We start from the raw sequence: 22,756 nt of genomic DNA, 5'->3' as shown, positions 1-22,756 counted from the left end.
ATGCACTGTCTGGAACTGCAGTGGAGTTCGATTCAATTGAGGAACTGAGAAAGGGCATGAGACAATTGTTCACATGAAAACAACGTGCAAAGGGAAGGGGAAAAGGCAGGAGAATGGCTCAGAGGTGGTGCAGACATGATGAGCTGAATGGGCTCATTTCCCCCCCCCCCCCCCCCCGATTCCGTAACAGTGTCAGCCTGAGAGATGGTACAGCTGCCCTTTGATCTCCTACCCTTCACTCACCAAGACTGCAAATACTTGTTCCAGGTGAAGCATCCAGGTGAAGGTACATCCTTCCATTTAATTTACCGTCTTTGCTGGAAGGTGCTTACCCATACATCGGGGGAACCCAAAGACAGAAGAACCACCTCAGCTTTTGATTAATCACTCTCCAGCCAATTGGACACAGCCGCTGAGTTTGAACAACCTCACAGCATAAGCGCAACACCATTTCGATTCTGCGTTCGGAGGATGACTGACAGACCAAATGGTAATGGTAACCGCTGAAAACTCACTCGGTCACAGACAGCACAGGAAGATGTCATTCTGCCCATCAACTCCATGCTGGCTCTGAACCTAAAATCATTTAGAACTAAAATCAGTCCCAACGCATCTCAGTTTTCACAATGCAGGTTTTAATTTTTAATATGGAATACAGAAAAAAAAAGCAGAAATCAGAAAATAAAGCAGAATTTTCAAAATACGGTTCATAACAAAGCATGGACAATATCCTTTATCCTGTTCCCTGGTTGCTCAACATCTGACCTTTCCGAGACAATGTCCCGACCATAAAATGTGTAAGTGACACATGTTCCACTCGGTGTATCTCTCAGACACACGGACAGTGAGGAATGGCTCAATGATTTCAGCAATTTTCCAAAACTACACATTGCTAACTAAATAAAAAGTTGACTATTTGCTTCAATAAAACCTTATAGGAGCTCTGATTATTCAATTTGAAGGAAAACATAAATCAACTGCAAAAGATTATTTATAAACCATCCACTTATGATCTATCCATTTATAAGTGAAAAAAAATTAAAGAAATTACTGTTTGCTGTGTAAAAGATCTGTGTTTGGAAGGAGGAGGAGATAGGTACCACAAGATAAACAAGTACAAAAGAGCACATGATAGAGGTATACACACACGGACAGAGAGCGAGAGACAGAGAGCGAGAGACAGAGCCTTCGAGCAAGAACGACAGAAATACAAGAACTGAGAAAAAAAATTGAGATACACAAGAGGGAGATTGACAAATTTTCCTCGTCATCAAAATGTTTAAAGTTATAGAAAGTTTAACATAGGAAAAGGTAAACCCAACTTTCCAAACCACAGAAATTTCCGATTTAATCCACTGAATTTAATAGGTTAAATTGATTAATGTCAAAGCAGATTTTTGTAGCTGCACTTCTAAAAGTCACCACTAGATGGTAGGAACCTCATTATTCCAAGAGAAGGTGAATTTGGGAAAACTCTCCCATAGACCCTTAACCATCAGCAGGGGGCGACTGTGCAACTGGTGAAAGGGTCATTACCCCACCCTGCCCCCACTTCTAGTTAATGTGGGATCCAGGGAGAGAGGGAGAAAGCAAAGATTGGGGGAAGACGGGGGTGGAAGGAAGGAGGAGGAGGAGGAGGAGGAGGAGGAGGAGGAGGAGGAGAGGGTCATGAAGAGAACAGCAGAAGGTCGAGATCTCTGATGCATCCTCTCAATCTTGGGAACTGAAGGGGGATGGGAGTGGGGGAGGATAGGTCATGGATCCCAGCGCCAGGAAAACTGCAAGATCACAGCTTCACTGTTCATATTGCAGGGAACGGCCACTGCATTCTAACACCCCCTTCCCCCAGGACAGGCCCCTCTCCCCTCCTATCCTAGCCCCTTTTCACAGGCTGCCACTGCAGAGTTGGAGGGGCTCAGAGTTGAGCCCACCGTCACTGAAGCAGGTACTAAAGAAGGCAAAGACCCTCTCGGAGAAGGTCTGGCGGAAGGTCAGGAGATGAGACATGTCCTCAGCATCGTAGAACGAGAGGCGGCCATCATCAAAATCCAGGAACACGCCGATACGCTTCAGCTTCTTCTGGATGGGCAGCCGTTTCCATGGCAACGTGCCAGCCCAGTACGTCTTGCTGTCCCTCAGGCGGAGGGTCCAGTAGCCATTAGAAGGTGCGATCTTGACCACAACCTTGCGATCCACTGACTCCTTGGCAATACCCAGGTCCCACTTGGTCTTTCCGGCCACTCCCACCTCCCAGTAGTGCCTCCCACTGGAGAAGCTTTGAGCGCTCAGGACATTGACGCACTTATCGAATCGTTCGGGATTATTGGGCACAGGCTGCTGCTCATCGACCTCGCGGACACTGAGCAGATCCTCAGACAGCACCAGGTTAGGGTGAGCCGTGTTTGGGTCAAAGGTCAATCGGGTTGGAGCTGACAAAGAAAATAAAGGACCATTTTGAAATCATGTGACAAATATTCATTCACTAAAACATAAAAGATACAGAGGAAACCCAACTGAATATGCACTTACACAGCACCTTTAATCTAACAAAACTTAAGACTCTTCACAGCAGTAATTATAAAACAATATTTGACATTAGGCTAAAAAATCAGTAAGCTACTAAACAAGAATGTAATAGATAAAATTGCTCCATTATTAGAAACTCAAATATTAATAAACAACACGATTAAATGTATTAGAGCCTCTTAGGATAATAAAAATGGGCAAACCTAGAAACAGGGCATAATATCGTAAAGGTGCCAAGGTCGAGGGAACTCCTGGAATTTTATGTCAAGTTATAAACAGCTTTCTCATGGCAAAACAAGTCAGGACCTCAAAAGAGAAACTGCTCATCTCTCAGAAAAGGAACCATAATGATTCTGCTGTGATTCGTCCCACTCTCAACTTTACACTGACTCACGGTCTGTCAATGCCTTCGTTTTAGAAAATCTCCTCATTTTTGTACTGACTCCAGAGTTCCTGTCCCTGTCCTGCAAGTGGTTAATGAGGACAGTGTAGAGTGAGGTTTACTTTTGGATTAAAAGTGCAGAGGGAGCTCTATCCAACTGGACTTAGAATCAAAGACGAGAATCATAGACCCCCTGCAGTGTGGAAACGGGCCACTGATTCCACATCAATCCTCCAAAGAGCATCCCACCCAGACCCATCCCCGTTACCTTATCCCTGTAACCTTGCATTTCCCCAGGCCAATCCACCTGCACATCCCTGGACACTCTGGTCAATTTTGCCTGGCCAATCCAGCTAGCCTGCACATCTTTGGACTGTGGGAGGAAACCAGAGCACCCGGAGGAAACTCACACAGATACAGGGAGAACATGCAAACTCCACACAGACAGTATGGAAGCTTGAGTCAAACCTGGGTCCCTGACGCTGTAAGGCAGCAGTGCTAACCATAGAGAGTATTTGATGGGGACAGTATAGAGGTCTAACCCCACGATGTACCAGGTCTGGGGACAGTGTTGAGGAAACTTTAAATTCAGGTTTTTAAAAAATTTTACCCTTTTCTAATCAACCTGTTGAAAAACGTTATTACACATGTCTGGAGCAGGTAAGACTTGAACAAGGGCCTCCTGGTCCAGGGCTAGGGACACTAACACTGGGTCAAGGGCAGAGGGAGCTTCCCTCAGTATCTAACCCCAGGATGTACCTGCCCTGGGAGTGTTTGATGGGACAGTGTGAAAACTTTCCCCATGTGCTCGTGGAGTGGGTGTGGGTTTTGGAGAGGATGGGGGCGAGTACGTTCCTGATTGGGAGCACGGAGTTGAGGAGCTGCTGGTGCGAATTAATTTTAAAAAAACCCCAGAAAACCTTGTATTCAGCGATTAGGTTACCCTCGGCACAAAGCATTGGAGATACACAGCCTGACTGAAAGAGCCCATGTTTGATGGAGATTCTGCCGTTACCTGATTCCAAGGATTTGTACATCTTCTTCCACACGATGTACTGAAGGGGCCCAGTGTAACGGGCATTACGAAGGTGACCACTAACATCAGGCTCATTCTCGATGTGCACACTGTGTGGAGAGAGGGGGGGGGGAAATGAGAAAGTCAGTCAGGACAGCTACCTAACGCTGGGGGAGGTGGGTGAGGGCTTAGGGAGCACGCAGAGCAAAGTAAGAGACAACAGGAATTCAGGAATTGGAGAGGAAGAAGAACGCCCACCCAGTGAGAAACAGCCGGGACACAGAAAGGGTTTTAAAGACAAAAGGGCAAACAATGAGAGAAACAGAGTCACTCGTTTGACACAAGTCACAACACAACGATTAGTAAGTTATATTTACATAGTGCCGATCAGGCAGTGAAATGCCCAAAAGATCTCTCACAGAAGTATTATCAACCTCGTCACTTGAGGTATTAGAAGTGATGACCAAGTGCTCGGACAAAGAAGTTTGTTTCTGAAAAGAATCTTATGGAGGCAAATCGAAAGCTGAAGGGTTTAACTAACGGAATTCCGGATCCTAAGGGTCTTAGGACGGCTGACAGTGATGGAACAGGGGAAATTGGGGGTTGCACAGTGTAGGAGGGGTGCGGCGATCTCCCATGGTGAGCTGTTATTGTGTTATGGACTAGGCCAGACCATTTAAAACATTCTTAAGCAGGCAGCCCAGTCCATAACTTTGCAATTTGTTTTGCTAAGTGTACAGTGAAAATTACCCGGAGTAGGTTAGCTAGGTTGTCTACAAGGTCTTAAAACAGAAAAATATATTCACAAAATTACACAACGAACACACTAAAGATCGCCTACGGAACTCAGTCTATCCAAACTAGACTTAATTATGCTGTTCCGAAAATGGAACAAATGCTTACAGGTTGAAGTTAGAAGGGCAGTGAGAAGAGAAGAGAAAAGAGAAGAGAAAAGAGAAGAGAAAAGAGAAGAGAAAAGAGAAGAAGAGAAAAGAGAAGAGAAGAGAAGAGAAAAGAGAAGAGAAAAGAGAAGAGAAAAGAGAAGAGAAAAGAGAAAAAGATTTGTAGCCTATTTCCACACTGCTAAACTCCTAACTAGATCTGAACTGTACTGCTCAGCTAGAGAGCTGCCCGCTCCCCTTTCATTATACAGGTCACTTCTAAAACATGACCACTTTGGCCTGAAGTCTCATTCGTTTACATATATAAAAAAAGGCCTCTTGAAAACCTTTTTCATCTCTGTACCAAAGTAGTCACCTCAGAACTGGGAGCTGGTTTGTGACTCCCCCCCCCCCCCCCCCCCCCCCCCCCCCCCCCCGAAAACAAACATCAAGGACACAGTATCAATAGACAATAGGTGCAGGAGTAGCCCATTCAGCCCTTATCCTTCAGAAACAGAACGGCTTTTAGAAAAAAAAGGATCAGCTTTGTGACAACAGAGAAAGGGGAAGGCAGAGGGATGTGAAAACAACGATGAGAGTTTTAAACCCAAAACCATTAGCAAGGTTTAGAGCCATCAGAGGTCTGTATGCATAAGGGCTGGCATAGTGACGAGTGAATTGGACTTCATCAAAGCTGGGACACAGCTGCAGAGATTTAGACAAATGGATGAACTGAAAGGGGAGCTCAACACAGTCTCTGCCGTCAACCAAAAACACACCGAGAGACGGTTAAACAAAAAGATGCATTTACGTACCTGTCTGCTAAACCATGGGTCTGTGGAAAGAGAACAGAATGAGGTAGAGTTAGGTGCAGTTTGATGGTTATATTCAGCTGAATCCTCCTGTGATATTCCTCTCTAACTGGCATCATTATCCACACCCTCGGAATGCCACATGGCTCAGGGTAAAATAATACTGAATCACTAATTCAAGGATTTCACCAGTGCTGGGTGTGATACAGTATTACAGCACAGCAACAGGTCATTCAACCCAATAGGTCTGTACTGGCATTTATGCCTCAGGAGCCAATTTCCACATTAGCAGCACTTTCTAGTCCTTCCGCTGTCTTTCTGCAGCATTCGCAGAATCTCTACAGTGTGGAAACAGACCATTTGGCCCAACAAGTCCACACTGACCCTCCAAAAAAGTATCCCACCCCCTAACCTATTCCTCTACGTTTACCCCAGACTAATGCACCTAGCCTATGCATCTCTGAACGCTATGGGGCAATTTAGCATGGCCAATTCACCTAAGCTGCACATCTTTGGACTGTGGGAGGAAACCGGAGCACCCGGGGGAAACCCACGCAGACACGGGGAGAACGTGCAAACTCCACACAGACAGTCCCTCGGTGATATCCATGCTATTTGTCTTAAACAACTCACTGCAGTAGCAGGCTCCTCATTTTAACGTGCTAAAACCCACCTGAAGGGTGACTCAATAGCTCAAAACTCCCCAGGGAGCATATCCCCCAAGTTAGGAAATCTCAGGCTCATGCAGGCCCCTGTGACAGAGACTCTGAATGCAGTACAGAGGGAGCTCCGCATCGTCAGAGCTGCCATCTTCTGATGGAGATTGGAGGACACCTTCATCGAGCCAAAACATTACCTGATTTCTCTCCACTGATTGTGCCACTGAGCTTCTTCAACAATTCCCGTTTTTGTTTCTGGTTTATAGCATCCGCAGTTCTTTTTGGTTTTTATTTACTGCATTGTGTATTTTGAAATCGAGGAGGGAATGTTCGCTGACATCCTGGGTTAATATTTATTAAGCTGGTCAATTATTAACCCTCAAACAAACTTCACCGGGCTGGTAAACATAACCTGGTGATCCATTAAGTTGAGGGATCTCTGTGCACACACTGGCTGCCGCATGGCCTCCAGGGCAATATTCCCAAAATATAAAACGTTACAGCGCACTTTGACAGCACAATAAGAAAGAAAAATGAGCCCCCCATTTCTCATTTCACAGGGCACTGCCGAACTATTCTGTCACGTGAGACAGTCAGTGGTTTCCAAACGAAGGAAGTGAGAGGAGCCGGTTAGTCCTCAGCAGCTGAGCTCAACCCCACAAACAGCTGGGTACAGGAACAGAACCAAGGTACAGGCCAAACCCAAACAGGTTTAACCTGAGGGCCACCACGCCTCAGGGATGGGGAGGGGGAGGAGAGGGGACGAGGGGGGAGGGGGACGAGGGGACGAGGGGACGAGGGGGGAGGGGGAGGACGAGGGGACGAGGGGGGAGGGGGAGGAGGAGGACGAGGGGACGAGGGGGGAGGGGGAGGAGGAGGACGAGGGGACGAGGGGGGAGGGGGAGGACGAGGGGACGAGGGGGGAGGGGAGGAGGACGACGAGGGGACGAGGGGGGAGGGGGAGGAGGAGGAGAGGGGACGAGGGGGGAGGGGGAGGAGGAGGAGAGGGGAGGAGGAGGAGAGGGGACGAGGAGGGAGGGGGAGGAGGAGGAGAGGGGACAAGGGGGGAGGGGGAGGAGGAGGAGGAGGAGAGGGGACGAGGGGGGAGGGGGGAGGAGGAGGAGGAGGAGGAGAGGGGACGAGGGGGGAGGCGGAAGAGGACAAGGGGAGGGGGGATGGAGGGGGGAGGACGAGGAGGAGATTCCTTCATGGTCATCTCAGCCGGTGTGGGAATTGAATCCAGCCGGTTGGCATCACTGTGCATCGCAAACCAGCTGTCTGGCCAACCGAGCGCTTTTTAAAAAAAAAATGATTGCAAGTTTGAAGTATGCCTTCAACATCAAACTCTCAAAGTCTGCAGCCCATTATGGCAGTAGCCATTATTATCCATCTGAGTGTCCCTGTTTTATTCAGGTTCCTGGAGATTGCACCCATTGCAGCTCAATGTGAGAGCAAATAGATTTAATCCTTTTTCCCTTCCCACAGCCGATTTTCCACCAGCCATATTCAGGAGGAAGTTAGTTCAGACCCTTCTTTTCACATTCCTGACGAATGGCTTGCACCCGAAACATCGACTGTCCTGCTTCTCAGATGCTGCCTGACCTGCTGTGCTTTTCCAGCGCCACACTTCCTGACTCTGACTCTCCAGCATCTGCAGTCCTCACTTTCTCCCTCTGTTCACACCCAATCAGTCACATCTCAGTGGCCCCTCTCCTCACCAATCCTACTTCCACCCCACCCAGCCATTACCTCAAACAGCACAGTGGTCTTTAGCTGCTCCAGACAATCCTGGGTCCTGCTGATGAGCTGCTCCAATTCCCCTAGCCCTGTGTCCAGCTGCTCAATGTGTCTCTGCAGCTTCTCCAGAGCAGACGCCGAGTCCCGTTGCAGTTCAGTCATCAGGCTGCTCTCCTCCTTCCACAGGATCTGGTGCATCCTCTCAAAGTCACTCCTCACTCTTAGCTGGAGCTCAGCGGATTCCCTCTGCAAAAGAAGACAGAGTCTGAAAACACCCATTCAGCCCATCCTTTCATGGGATAGCCCACTCAGCCCCACACCCAGCTGCTCTTTCCAATAACTTCCCGATTTCTTTTCCCTTTTCTGGACCCTGGATAAGTTCACCCCTTGCGTCACGACAAGCTCAGTCCAGGATCTGAAGGATCATCGGGATTCATCCGATGTTTACCTGGATTACCACAATCTTTTCCTCGTCCCTTTTCTTCATCTTCACAATCATGTCTTTCTTGTTCCGGTGACATTTCTGGAGATCAGTCAGTTGTTTCTGAAAGGTAACATTGAAAGGCTTTAAAAACAACTCTTTTGGACTCAAGCATCCAGGTGCTGAGAATGGGAATGGTCTAATGCGGACAGGATTAGAATGGAGTTTCCACTTTTTGGCCAATTCCTGCTGTCAATTATCCCCAGCCCCATTTGAGAAGAGCTCATCCACGAAGAATAAACTTCACTTGCATATCCACCACAAACTAGTGCTGAGGTGACACGGTGGTTCAGTGGTTAGCACAGCTGTCTCACAGCGCCAGGGACCCGGGTTCAATTCCTGCCTGGGGTGACTGTCTGTGTGGAGTTTGCACATTCTCCCCGTGTCTGCGTGTGTTTCCTCTGGGTGCTCCAGTTTCCTCCCACAGTCACAAAGATGTGCAGGTTAGGTCAACTGGCCATGGGAAACTGTCCATAGTATTAGATGCATTAGTCAGAGGGAACTGGATCTGGGAGAAAATAAACACTGAGGGTAAACTTGCAAGCAATATCAAGATGGAGAGCAATCTATATCTTTAAACATATAAAAAGGGAGAGACCAATGTGAGCATGGGCCCCTTCAAGAACAAAGCGGGGGAAGTCAGTAAATGGTAGAGGACCTGAATAAATAGTTTGCATTAATCTTCACAGTAGAAGGCACAAATAATGTGACAAAAAATACACAATCAAGTGGCAAAAGGGAGAGAGGAAATAAATGCAATAACTATCATTAGAGAAAGAGCTCTAGGGAAACCAATGGGGCTAAAGCCAATACAGCCCCTAGATCTCATGGATTGCATTCTGCGATTTTAAAGGGGTTAGCTATAGAGATGGTAAATGCACTGCTAGGAACTCTTAGATTCTGGAGTCCTGGAAAACTGTCTTTAAAACCCTTTATTCAAAAACGGATGATAAAAACTCAATAGGCTAGTTAGCTCAAAATGTGTAATTGGGAAAATTATTTGAATCCACCGTAAAAGGATGTAATAGCAGAGCATTTAGAAATACATCACATGTTCAAGCAGAGACAATCTGGCTTCACAAAGGGAAATCACGCCTGACACATTTAGAATTCTTTGAATAGACGAGGATAGATGCAGGGAAGCTGGTAAATGTAATGGAGTTAGACTTCATAAAGGCATCCAATTAGGTACTTCAAGCAAGGCTACTTAGCAAGATAAGGACCAAATGGTGTTGGGGCGTGGATCGAGGATTGGCTAATTATTAGAGGTCAGAGTTGAGATAAGGGGCATTTTCAGAATGACAACCTTAAACTAGTGCAGTGCCACAGGGATCAGAGCTGGGGTCCCAAGCGTCTACAATATATTAATAAATTCACTTTCCTCAACCAAGTTATTATTACCAAGTTTGCAGCTGCTACAAGAATAGGCGAGAAGGTTAGGAAGATAGTCTACAGAGAGAGATAGACAAGTTGAACAAAAATACTCAGCAGGTAGATTATATTGTGGGAAATTTGGAGGTCAGCTACTTTGGACGAAAGCATAAAGGAGCTGAATATTATTGAATTGAAGAAAGACTGCAGAAAGTCACAGCATAGCTGGATTTGACAGTCCGGCTGCATAAATTACAAAAGACAAAGGTTTAGCAGGTACTAGTAAAGGCAAACGTAATGTTGAGCCCCTTATGTAAAGGAAGATACACCTCACTGGAGACAGTCCAGAGATGGTTCATAGGCTTTATACTGGGCACAAAGGAACTGTCAAATGAGGAGAAGTTAGGTAGGATGGGCTTGTATTCAAAGTTTAAAAGGATGAGAGATAACCTTATTGAAATGAACGTTCTTCGGGCTTTGTCAAATGTTGAAAGGTCGTTTCTGCTTGTAGGAGGGCCTAGGATCGGAGGCATAATCTCAGGATAAGAAGTCACCCAATTAGGACAGAGAGGAGGAGGAATTTCTTCTCTCAGAGGGTGGTGAATCTATGGAATTCTTCACTGCCGAGGCTCGGTCACTAAGTATATTCAAGGCAGAGATATAAACAGGTCTTTGCTCAGTCAGGGGATTGGGGTTATGGAGGAAAGGGCAGGCAAGTGGAGTTGAGAATGATCATTTGTGACATGATCTGACTGAATGGGAGAATAGATGTGATATTGAGTACAGAGGTTGGGAGGACATATTGTGGTTGTACAGGACATTGGTTAGGCCACTTTTGGAATATTATATGTAATTCTAGTCTCCTTCCTATTGGAAAGGTGTTGTGAAACTTGAAAGGGTTCAGTAAAGATTTACAAGGATGTTGCCAGGGTTGGAGGATTTGAGCTAACGGAAGGGGCTGAACAGGCCAGGGATGTTTTCTCTGCAGAGTTGCAAGTTGAGGGGTGACCTTATAGAGGTTTATAAAATTATGAGGGGCATAGATGATAAATCGACAAAGATCTTTTCCCTGGGGTTGGGGAGTCCAGAACTAGAGGGCATAGGTTTAGGGTGAGAGGGGAAAGATATAAAAAAAGAGACCTAAGGGGCAACATTTTCACGCAGAGGGTGGTACGTGTATGGAATGAGCTGCCAGAGGAAGTGGTGGAGACTGGTACAATTGCAACATTTAAGAGGCATTTGGATGGGTATATGGATAGGAAGGGATAGGGGCCAGGTGCTGGCAAGTAGGACTAGATTGGGTTGGGATATCTGCTCGGCATGGACGGGTTGGACCGAAGGGTCTGTTTCCCTGCTGTACATCTGTGGCTTTACATGACCCACTTCTGCTCCTATGTCTATTGTCAATAAGGTTCCTCAATATATTTTAACTTAGTAACTTTATGCCTTTTAATCAAAAGGTGGCAGAAAATGAATGACTATGTGAAAGCAACCGCAATTTGTGAAAATTCACGGTGGCGATTAATTTAATTTGGAGGAATGGCCATTTTGTGGGCAAGAAACAGTTCCACTATAAAATAATCCAGAATTACGATTAAGTCTAGAATTAATAGTTAGTCACAAGTTGACCATGAAATACTATTATAAATTCACACTGATACACTTGGCTCTTAACTACAATTTAAAATAGGAAAGCATTTTTCATCTCCTTAGATAGTGAAACAGTCCACCCCACATGCAGCAAGACCTGGACAACTTTGATGCCTGGATTACTACGTGAAAAAGTAATATTCACACCCCATCAGGACCAAGCAATGACCATCTCCAACAAGAGAAAGCGTAACTATTTCCCCTTGACAATCAACGCTATTATCCACACTGAACATGCCCCCAGTCAAGATCCTGGGACTTAACATTAGTCCAATTCCGTTTCTGGTCAGTGATATAAACACTGTGCTACAAGAGCAGGAACCCTGCAATGATAACTCACCCCCTGACCCCCCCCAAGAGTCTCCCCACCATCTCCAAGACATAAACCAGGAGTGTGATGGAATATTCCTCATTTTCCTTGATGAGTTCAACTTCAACAAGACTCAAAAAGCTCAAAACAATCCAGGACTAAAGCAGCCCACTTGATTGGCAGTCCATTCCCACTTTAAACATTTGAAGATATGTGGAGAGGTGGCCAGACTTGGGCAAGAAGATTCTAAGCAGCTGAAACTGGAGAACATTTTAAATGAGAGAATTCCAGAGCCTTGTGCCTTGACATCTGAAGAGCGATTAATATCTGGGATGTGCTAGGAGCCAGAATTGGAGAAATTCAAAGAACCCAATGCGTTGTAAGGCTGGAGGAGATCATATATAGGAAGGAACAAGGCGGCGGAAAGGTTTGAAGACAAGGACGAAAATTTTAAAATGAAGGCCTTGCCAAAAAGGATCCACTAAGTCAATAAGCACGGAGTTAGTGAGCAAATGGGACTGAGTACAAGTTGGGATAAAGAGGTCAGGTTCCACTTCCAGATCAAATCAACTTCTCATTCTCAATTGCTTGATCCAATTTGCCAGTGTGCATCTTCACCTTCAGTCATATGGTAGTCAAGCTGATGACTAGTTAAAGTTTGAGGTAGTTTTATTCTGTGTGCGGTTTCTCTCGAGATGACAAGACTTTCAGTTCCTCTCTCCGGTGGTGAACTCCAGAAGTGCCAGCTACGGAACGGAGGTCAACTGATCTTCTTGATTCCAAGCATGACATTGTGCTTCAGAGATACATGAACAGCAGATCTGTTCTGGACATTGGCTGACAGCAGAGCCTAAGAGTATAGGGCCTTTTTGTCAATGGTAGGAAAATCACTGGATATGCCAGCACTGTTCATCCCCCATTGCCATTGAAGAGATAGTGGGTAGCCAACTTCTTGAACTGCTACAGTCCATTTGGTTTCGGCATTCTCACTGTTCTGTTAATGATGGAATGTCAGGATTTTGACCCATTGACAGTCAAGAAATGGCACTATCATTCCAAGTCAAGCTGGTGATTGTTTTGGAGGAAATATTCCAAATGGTGGCATTCCCAAGCACCTATCACCTGTGTTCCTTTACATTATGCTTTGGAAGGTGCTGCCAAAGGTGTGCTGTCCTGTAGGGATCGTGCCCTGCTTTTATGGTAACACTAGAGACAAACTAGACTTCAACAACACTTTGCTGCTACTGATGGCTCACAGTTTGAGCTGTCCAGGGTTGACTTGCTAGACCTGTTCTGAATCCATTCCACTTGGTACAATGCATCCCACTTGCCACAGAATACACAATGGAGAATATCCCAGCCTGAGGACAGGGCCTCACTTGTATACAGGCTGTGTCCTAGTCACCTGGATCGGTACTGACATGGACAGACACATCTGCGACAGGCAGACTGGCAAGAATGAGTTCAAGTAGGTTTTTCTCCCCCACTTGTTAACTCTCACCATCTGTCACACTCCCTCTTATAACTTTCAGGACTTAGCCAGATCAGTCAGTAGTGATGTTAACGAATCACTCTGGACGGTGGAAATCAATCTCTCCCATCCAGAGGACATTACATGCCTTTGCTACCCTCCCTGCTTCTTAGAGACTCACAGGGTCACAGCACGGAAACCAAAATTTCTGTCTAACCAGTCCATGAGTGGCATGGTGGCTCAGTGGTTAGCACAGCTGCCTCACAGCACCAGGGACCCGGGTTCGATTCCTGCCTTGGGCAACTGTCTGTGTGGAGTTTGCACATTCTCCCCGTATCTGCGTGGGTTTCCTCCAGGTGTTCCGGTTTCCTCCCACAGTCCAACATGTGCAGGTCAGGTGAACTAGCCATGCTAAATTGCCCATAGTGTTAGGTGCATTAGTCTGGGAATGGGTCTGGGCGGGTTACTCTTCCGAGGGTCGGTGTGGACCTGTTGGTTGAATGGCCTGTTTCCACATTGTAGGGAATCTAAATCTATGCCAAACATAATCTCAAATAATCCAGACTCACCTACCAGCTCCTGGCCCATATCCCTCCAAAACTTTCCTATTCATGTACTTATCTCAATGTCTGTGGAATTACTGATTTAGCAGCTAACAACTCCTCTTTCAGGGGATTTAAAAAAAAAACACTTTTTTTCACATGCCTGGAGGTGGTGGGATTTGAACCCATGCCTCCTGGTCCAGAATCAAGGACACTATCACTGCACCACAAGAGACCCCAACCCCTCTCTCAGATTGCTCCAATATAAATGAGGGTCAGCAAGTACCAATCAATATCCACCATGTCCCTGGCCCGACACTCAACAGGTCTACAATTAAGAGGACAGTGTCAGGATTTTGCCTGGTTAGTTTAAGAAAGATCCACACACATCCCATAAACACATCTCGTTTTATTTAAAAGTAGCACCAGTCCTCATATGTCATGAGATGAGGATTTACAGAACGTGTCTTTTCTGATGCTGATCTCAATGCCACTTTGTCAGGATGTTTTATACCACTTCCTGCAATGGTTTTACACAACTGAATGTCTGGTCCAAGTCTTTCGATGACAACAACCATGTTGTTGTGGTCCTGGAGTAACAAAAGCCAAGTAAAGACAGAAGATCCCCTTTCCTCTAAGATTTTAGTGAACCAGATAGGTTTTTTACAACAACCCAACAGCATTGCACTCTTTTACTGAATCCACCTTTATCAAGAATTAAAATTCTCAAACTGCACTGGCGCAATTTAAACTCATGCTCATCAGGATTATAAAGGCATCCATTTAAGAAATCCTTGCACTGTAACTTCCTGATGCCCAGAAGAGTTGGTGTTGCCTCACCAATTCAGAATAGGCATGACCTAAATGGACTAGTACAAAATTCTGAAGGGGCTGAATGGCCTCATCCATATAGGACATAAGGACTAGGAGCAGAAGTTAGCCACTCAGTCCCTCATGTCTATTCTGCTATTCAATACGATCATGGCTGATCTCATTACAGCATCAACTTCACTTCCCTATCTGCTCCCTGTAACCCTTTAACCCCGTTACTAATAAAAAAAATCTGTCAGTCTATCTCCTCCTTAAATTTATGCAATGTCCCAGCACCCACTGCAGTTTGCGATAGTAAATTTCACAGATTCACACCCTATTAGAAGTAATTTCTCAAACAAAAGACAGAAGTTGCTGGAAAAGTTCAGCAGGTCTGGCAGCACCTGTGAAGAGAAATCAAAGTTAATGTTTCAGGTCCGGTGACCCTTCCTCAGAATGCTGGAGTTCTGAGGAAGGGTCACCAGGCTCGAAATGTTAACTTTGATTTCTCTTCACAGATGCTGCTAGACCTGCTGAGCTTTTCCAGCAACTTCTGTCTTTGTTTCTGATTCATAGCATCTGCAGATCTTTAGTTTTTATTAAGTAATTTCTCATCGGTTTTAAATCTGCCGCTCCTTAACCTGGAACTATGGCCTCTCATTCTTCTTTGGCTGATGAGGAAACATCCTCTCTACATCAACTGGACAGGACAAAACAGTCAGAGATCACAGTACATGGCCAGTGTCAGTTCTGTACACAATGGGAAGCAATCTCATCGAAATCACAGAACCCCTACAATGTGGAAATAGCCTTTTGGCCCAACGAATCCATACCAACCCTCCAAAGAGCAACCCACCCAGAACCATTCCCCTACCATATTATCCTACATTTACCCCCAACCAATGCACCTAACTTACACATTCCTGAACACTTTGGGCAATTTAGCATGGCCAATTCACCTAACGTGCACATCTTTGGGAGGAAACGGGAGCACCTGGAGGAAACCCACAAAGACATGGGGAGACCGTGCAAACTCCAAACGACCCAAGGCTGGAATCGAACCTGGGCCCCTGGCGCTGTGAGGCAGCAGTGCTAACCACTGTGCCGCACTTATTGAATCTTTGTGGAAAGCTTTGAAAGGGTAGATTCTCTTTCTCACTAGCTGGAGAACCTAGATCCAGAGGTCATAGTCTCAACTCAGGGTGGTAGCTATTTAGGACAGAGAAGCAAAACATTCTACACTCAGAAGGTTGCAATTCTGTGTAACTCTTGACTTTGATTGTAGATGCTCAGATAGTGGCGATATTTAAGCCCAAGATTGTTAGGTTGCTCGACACTAAAGGGAATCACAGGACATTCTGGGTGAGTGGAATTACTATTGAAGACTAGCCACTTCAAGGGTGGCAGAACAGGGACAAGGCATTTTGACCTGCTTCATTCCCGTTAATGCAATTCCATATTCTCCCATCCCAGATGCACGGGATTGATATGCAGGCGGAGTTGAAATATTTGAGTAAAAAGTGAAGTCTGCAGATGCTGGAGATCAGAGCTGAAAATGTGTTGCTGGTTAAAGCGCAGCAGGTCAGGCAGCATCCAAGGAACAGGAAATTCGACGTTTCGGGCCAGAGCCCTTCATCAGGAATTTTCAGGCCTGGCCTGAAACGTCGAATTTCCTGTTCCTTGGATGCTGCCTGACCTGCTGCGCTTTAACCAGCAACACATTTTCAGCAGGAGTTGAAATATTTGCTTATTTCACAATTCACTGATCACGAGAAGCTCTGGGAAGACAAAGTTACTAAATTGTTCAGCTCACTCTGCGTAATATAGAAAGCAGGAGGACGGATGACAGTTGCTTTAAACCATGATACATCAACAAATGACGTGACTCATGACTGAAACTAGCCTCAAAAGAATTGTTTCAGCTACAGGAAGTGGCAGAGAGAAAGAAAGAGACAGGCAGAGAAACAGAACAAGTGGATTTTGGAGGCTTGCGCTTACTCACCCAGTTTTAGCTATTTAATCTTCCACTTTACTGGTTGTTTTTTTCCCACTAGAGTCAGCTAAGAGGTCAGTATCAGTGCTGTACACTCAATGGGAGGCAATCTCATAGAAACCATTAAATCCCTACAGTGTGGAAAATGCCTGAGAGATCTCGGTGTCCATGTACATAGATCCCTCAAAGTTGCCACCCAGGTTAATGGGGTAGTTAAGGCGGCATACAGTGTGTTAGCTTTTATTGGTAGAGGGATTGAATTACGGAGCCATGAGGTCATGCTGCTGCTGTACAAAACTCCGGTGCAGCCACACTCAGGAATGTTGCGTACAGTTCTGGTCACCACATTATAGGAAGGATATGGAAGCTTTGGAAAGGATGTGGAGGAGATTTAGTAGGATGTTGCCTGGTATGGGGGAGGGGGGGGTTGGGGGGGGGGGGGTGAAGGTCTTACGAGGAACGTTTGAGGGATTTGAGGCTGTTTTCGTTAGAGAGAAGAAGGTTGAGAGGTGACTTGATTGAGACACATAATCAGAGGGTTAGATTGGGTGGACAGCAAGAGCCTTTTTCCTAGGATGGGGATGGCTAACATAATTGGGCATAGCTTCAAATTGAGGGGCGATAGATATAGGACAAAGTAATAGGAGCATGGAATAGTTGTAGACCATTACAAGCATTTAAATGCTCATTGGATAGGCACATGGAAGAGAATAGAATAGTGTGGGCTAGATGGGCTTCAGATTTGCATCACACTGTGAAACCACATCGACAGCCAAAGGACCTATACTGCGCTGTAATGTTTTATGTTCTTAAGAGGTCTGGCTGTCACACAGACAAGCCCAGATAACAATTGTGAACAAGTCATTCACCCTCAGGCACTAATAATTAATAGAGCAGGACACTTTCCATGTGGGATGCATATGCACCTACTCACACCTACAGGCCCACGCAATCTTAGTCAAGCATCTACAAAGTGCTCACATAGATGCACAGAATTTTCAGTGGGATTCACAAGTTACCAGCAACAGGATCTGTAGGTAACTCTCCTCTGCCTGAGGGAACAAGACTACTCAGTATAGTCTCCAACTCCTGCTCCAGACAGAGACCCAGCAAGGAAAACTGCTCAGAATCCCAGGTGAATGACTCCAGGCTCGTTCTTAAAGAAAACCAAAAGTATAAGCCCAAGTGTATCTTGATCATAGTATAATGAGCAAGAATTTCCTTCTCAAACTAACTGGGGATAGCAGATTGGTAAGTCACAGGCTAAAGCTCTGGGGACATGGGTTCAAACCCCACCACGGCAGCTTAAAAACTCAGTCAGTAACTCTGGAATGGAAAACTGGTTTCAGTAAGAGTGACCATGACAACAATCATCAATTGTAAAAACCCACTGGGGTTTTAGTCTGAGGGAAGGAAATCTACAATCCAAACTCGGTCTGGTCTACAAGCGAGTCCAGATCCATGGCCTAATCAGCCCCAGCCCCAGCCCACATCCAGGATATCAGTGACAGTCCCGGAATCAGAATTCACATTCAGCATCCGCGCTCTCCTAGATCAGGTGAGGCTGGCCCAGATCTGCACAATGTGTGGGTTTGAGGCAAAAAAAATTCTCCAAATAACCTTTCTTTTAAAAAGAAAAAAAGCAATTGACACAACCCCAACCCATGAACACTGGTTAGCTTGCTGCCTTTCAGTACAGAATATTCAGCTTTGAGTTGACTTTCTATGGGAGAGACGAGATGACATTGAGGGACAATTGCACCTTGTTCCCCTACATACAGCTAGGCACCTCCTTTGTTAATTCAAAGTCATGCAGATCAATGCGAATAACTAAGTACCTGATCACTGAATCAAAGGAGCATATATAATAAGCAGTGGATTTCTGCAAATTGAAGAATGGTATTATGCAGGAGGCTGCTCCGCAGTATACGTGTTATCTTTTTGAAGATAATATAGAAGTGTCACTCCCCAATGATATTTTCTGCCCCCAAGAGCTGACTCTATGTTGGATATTATTTTAGACTTTGATTCCATTTCCCTTTCGGGCAGTGCATTCAGATTGCGCGGTTTTTTAAAAAACCCACCTTTTATCTCTGTCTTTATTGCCAATGGTCAATTTGTATCCTCCTGATACAGTTCCTCCTCACTTAAAAAAATTGAGGGTTTTAAAACCAGAAAATGTAACGTAGCTGAATTCTGATTCAGGATCATAAGGAACAGGCGCAGGGGTAGACCATCTAGCCCCTTCAGCCTGCCCCACTATTCAATATCATGGCTGATCCTTTCACGGGCTCAGCTCCACTTACCTGCCCGCTCCCTATAGTCCTTAATTCCTTTACTGTTCAAACATTTAGCTATCTTTGCCTTAAAAGCATTCAAAGTAGCCTCAGCTGGGCAGGGGACTCCACAGACTCTCAACCCTCTGGGTGAAGAAGTTCCTCCTCAACTCAGTTCTAAATCTGTTCCTCCTTAATTTTGCGACTATGCCCCCTAGTTCTAGATTCACCCCACAGGACTGTGATCATTTTACAATGTTCAATCACAGGCAAATAAATCAGCAGTCCAAAGTGGGAAGCAGCGAACTGCATTTAACGAGCCGAATGGCACATCTCCAGAGAGCTTGCATTGAACAAAACACCAGACCGGGAGAAATCCCCGCCCCCTCAAACAAACACTCGCCCAGTCAAAGTCACAAAAATAGTAAGCATCGAGACACAAACTGTCAGTTTGTTTAAAAATTTAAGGGAGAACTTGCCTTTCACAACCCTCTGTATGACTCAAACCCCTTTATAACCATGGCAATGCTTTTAAAATACGGTCACTGTCACAAAGTAAATAACACTAAAGGTCAATTTTTGAACATCAGGACAAAGTCAGAAAGCTCTAAAGCACTGAAAAAGGCCTTCCGGCCTGTTGACTCTGCACAGATGGAAAACAACCACACTCCCACAAACAACACGCTAATTTGTTCTTTTCTTAATTAAAGCAGGTTGAAGCACAAGGATCGAAACAGGACATCAGTTGTAACAGGCCTTCAATACTTCCATAAAAAAGACAGAATTGTGACACTGCAGAACGATGCCACTATGTCTGCAATACTGCAGGAGATTTATTCTCATTTACATCCTACCAGATGGAGCATTTGATTAAAGTCCCACCTGAAGGTCAGCACCTCTTGCAGTGCAGCACTCCCTCAGTCAGGCTTATGCTTTAACTGTAAAGCGGGGCTTGACCCCACAATTCTCTGACTTGGCTGATGTTAAACTGAACATAAGTAGGTCACACTTGGAGTGTGATGACCAGCTCCAGTCACTGCTCATTTAGAAGGATTGAAAGATTCTCGAGAGGGTGCAGAGCTGATTTACCAGAATGGCTCCAGGAATGGGTGATAGTTTTGTGCAGATGCGAGATAGTTCTGAAGAACAGTCACTGGATTTGAAATGTTAACGATGCTTTCTCTCCAGAGATGCTGCCAGACCTGCTGGATTTCTCCAACAGTGACAGTGTTTGTTTAGATCTTCAGCATCTACGGTTTTTTTTTTATTTAGTATAAGCTTAAAGGGAAATTTGAACAAGGGTAAAAAATGAGGTCTGCAGATGCTGGAGATCACAGCTGAAAATGTGTTGCTGGTTAAAGCACAGCAGGTTAGGCAACATCCAAGGAACAGGAAATTCGACGTTTCGGGCATAAGCCTTGGATGCTGCCTGACCTGCTGTGCTTTAACCAGCAACACATTTTCAGCTGGGAAATTTGAACAAGCCCATGCAAGATGATGGGGAGAGAGTGAGGTCTGCAGATGCTGGAGATCAGAGCTGAAAATGTGTTGCTGGAAAAGCGCAGCAGGTCATGCAGCATCCAAGGAACAGGAGATTCTACGTTTCGGGCATAAGCCCTTCATCAAGAATGAGGAAAGGTTGTCCAGCAGGCTAAGTGAAGTGAGGTACACAAAGAAACATCGTTCCAATGAGCGGATGATACAAGGACCAGGGGACACAGATTGGGGTCTCCGGGCAAGGTCTCAGGGGGTATTTGAGGAAGAACTTTCACCTTAAACATAGCATGCTGGAATGATCTGAAACGTTTTGGCCTCGGGGGGGGGAAGGGTGAATGAATGAAGGGGGTGAGAGAGGGTGGGAGAACAGGAGTGAGAGAACTGGTAGGAAAGGAGGATGAATGCAGAGAGTGGGGGTGGAAAAGAGAGAGTGTGTGGGGGGGGTAGAAGAGAGAGAGTGGGGGGGAGAAGAGAGTGGGGGGGAGAAGAGAGTGGGGGGGGAGAAGAGAGTGGGGGGGGAGAAGAGAGTGGGGGGGAGAAGAGAGTGGGGGGGAGAAGAGAGTGGGGGGGGAGAAGAGAGTGGGGGGGAGAAGAGAGTGGGGGGGAGAAGAGAGTGGGGGGGAGAAGAGAGTGGGGGGGAGAAGAGAGTGGGGGGGAGAAGAGAGTGGGGGGGAAGAAGAGAGTGGGGGGGGAAGAAGAGAGTGGGGGGGAGAAGAGAGTGGGGGGAGAAGAGAGTGGGGGGGAGAAGAGAGTGGGGGGGGAGAAGAGAGTGGGGGGGGAGAAGAGAGTGGGGGGGAGAAGAGAGTGGGGGGGAGAAGAGAGTGGGGGGGGAGAAGAGAGTGGGGGTGGAGAAGAGAGTGGGGGGGGAAGAGAGTGGGGGGGAGAAGAGAGTGGGGGGGAGAAGAGAGTGGGGGGGAGAAGAGAGTGGGGGGGAGAAGAGAGTGGGGGGGAGAAGAGAGTGGGGGGGAAGAGAGTGGGGGGGAAAAGAGTGGGGGGGAAGAGAGTGGGGGGGAAGAAGAGGGAGGAGGTGAAGGGGGGGAGGAGGAGGTGAAGGGGGGGAGGAGGAGGTGGTGAAGGGGGGGGGGGGGGGGGAGGAAGAGCCTCTCAGACCGAGTGCAATTGGCTCGGGGCCGAATGGGCGCGGGGTTGAGGAGTGCGCACCTGTAGATCACCTGCCGGTCCCCCCCGGGGGAAGCCGCTCACCTGTAACCGGAGGCGGACATCCTGGGTGCTGGCCCCCCGGAGCCTCTCCACCACCCCGGCCACCAGGTAGTTGCTGCGGAAACTCCTGGAGCTGAAGCGGCGGCGACACTGGGGGCAGCTGAAGCTGTGCTGGGAGTTTCTCCAGAATTGCAGGATGCATTTCTTACAGAAATGGTGCATACATTCCAACATTACCGGCTCCTGGAACATCTCATAACAGATACAGCAGGTCAGCTCATCCGTCACACCCTGCATCTTCACTCAATCACTTCCCCAAGGACCCAACACAGTCACAGCACATTTGGCAAATTTCATAAACTCGGGGCAAAACGACTTTCGATTTTAGCCAGTGCTCCACCCCTGACTTTTTTTGTCACTCTTCCCTCCCTCTGTTAGCATTGCACCAATAATCTCTCAGTCAACAAGAGACCAGGAACCAGTTCAGGGCCCCTCTGCACCAATCTCCACCAGCAGCTGCCTGAGTGAAAGACATAAAAGGTGGGACTAGGAGACGGAAACGGCAATGGTTTGTCTGTCAGTTACATTAGACCGCGGAAGGACGAATTATAGAGTAGGGTGGAATATTCATCAATGTGTGGGCGATGAATCATACTGTCACACTCCCCAGGGACCCCCCCCCCTTAAATATACCTCCCACCCCCCGGAACCCTTGTAAAACATACACACTTCCCAGGGACCCCCCTGTAAATACGCGCATACTCCCCAGGGACCCCCTTGTAAATATACCCCCACCCCCTGGACCTCCCTGTAAATACACACACACTCCCCAGGGACCCCCTATAAATACACAGACACTCCCCAGGGACCCCCTGTAAATATGCACATACTCCCCAGGGACCCCCTGTAAATATACCCTCCACCCCCTGGACCTCCCAGTAAATACACACACACTCCCCAGGGACCCCCTGTAAATACAAACACACACTCTCCAGGGACCCCTCCTGTAATACATACAGACTCTCCAGGGTCCCCCCTGTAAATACAAGCACACACACCCCCGGGACCCACCTATAAATACATACACACTCCCCATGGACCCCCCTGTAAATACACACACTTCCCAGGGACACCCCCTGTAAATGCACACACACACACACACACACACTCCCCAGGGACCCC

The 22,756-nt window shown here is 46.7% G+C and overlaps 1 protein-coding gene across 1 annotated transcript; it reads right to left on the bottom strand.

Moving 5' to 3' along the window:
• Positions 1-614: 614 nt before the first annotated feature.
• Positions 615-22,032, bottom strand: LOC132823285 (zinc-binding protein A33-like). Its single transcript, XM_060836943.1, has 6 exons — positions 21,617-22,032; positions 8,461-8,556; positions 8,025-8,258; positions 5,620-5,639; positions 3,924-4,033; positions 615-2,429 (listed from the first exon to the last, which is right to left on the bottom strand). Exons 1-6 carry the CDS (start codon positions 21,869-21,871, stop codon positions 1,885-1,887), a joined length of 1,260 nt encoding a protein of 419 aa, XP_060692926.1. The 5' UTR covers positions 21,872-22,032; the 3' UTR covers positions 615-1,884.
• Positions 22,033-22,756: the final 724 nt, after the last annotated feature.

This window comes from Hemiscyllium ocellatum, chromosome 16 (assembly GCF_020745735.1).
Source record: "Hemiscyllium ocellatum isolate sHemOce1 chromosome 16, sHemOce1.pat.X.cur, whole genome shotgun sequence".
Classification (NCBI taxonomy): Eukaryota; Metazoa; Chordata; class Chondrichthyes; order Orectolobiformes; family Hemiscylliidae; genus Hemiscyllium; species Hemiscyllium ocellatum.
The sequence above is the reverse complement of the archived record's forward strand: the minus strand, read 5'-3'. Positions and strand labels throughout refer to the sequence as shown.

What these genes read in the sequence shown, in the direction of transcription:
- LOC132823285 (XM_060836943.1), bottom strand. Translation starts at nt 21,871, where the DNA reads ATGCAGGGTGTGACGGATGAGCTGACCTGCTGTATCTGTTATGAGATG. An exon ending in ATGTCCGCCTCCGGTTACAG is followed by an intron (nt 8,557 to 21,616) that starts GTGAGCGGCTTC and finishes GTTACCTTTCAG; the next exon opens with AAACAACTGACTGATCTCCA. An exon ending in AAAAGATTGTGGTAATCCAG is followed by an intron (nt 8,259 to 8,460) that starts GTAAACATCGGA and finishes CTTCTTTTGCAG; the next exon opens with AGGGAATCCGCTGAGCTCCA.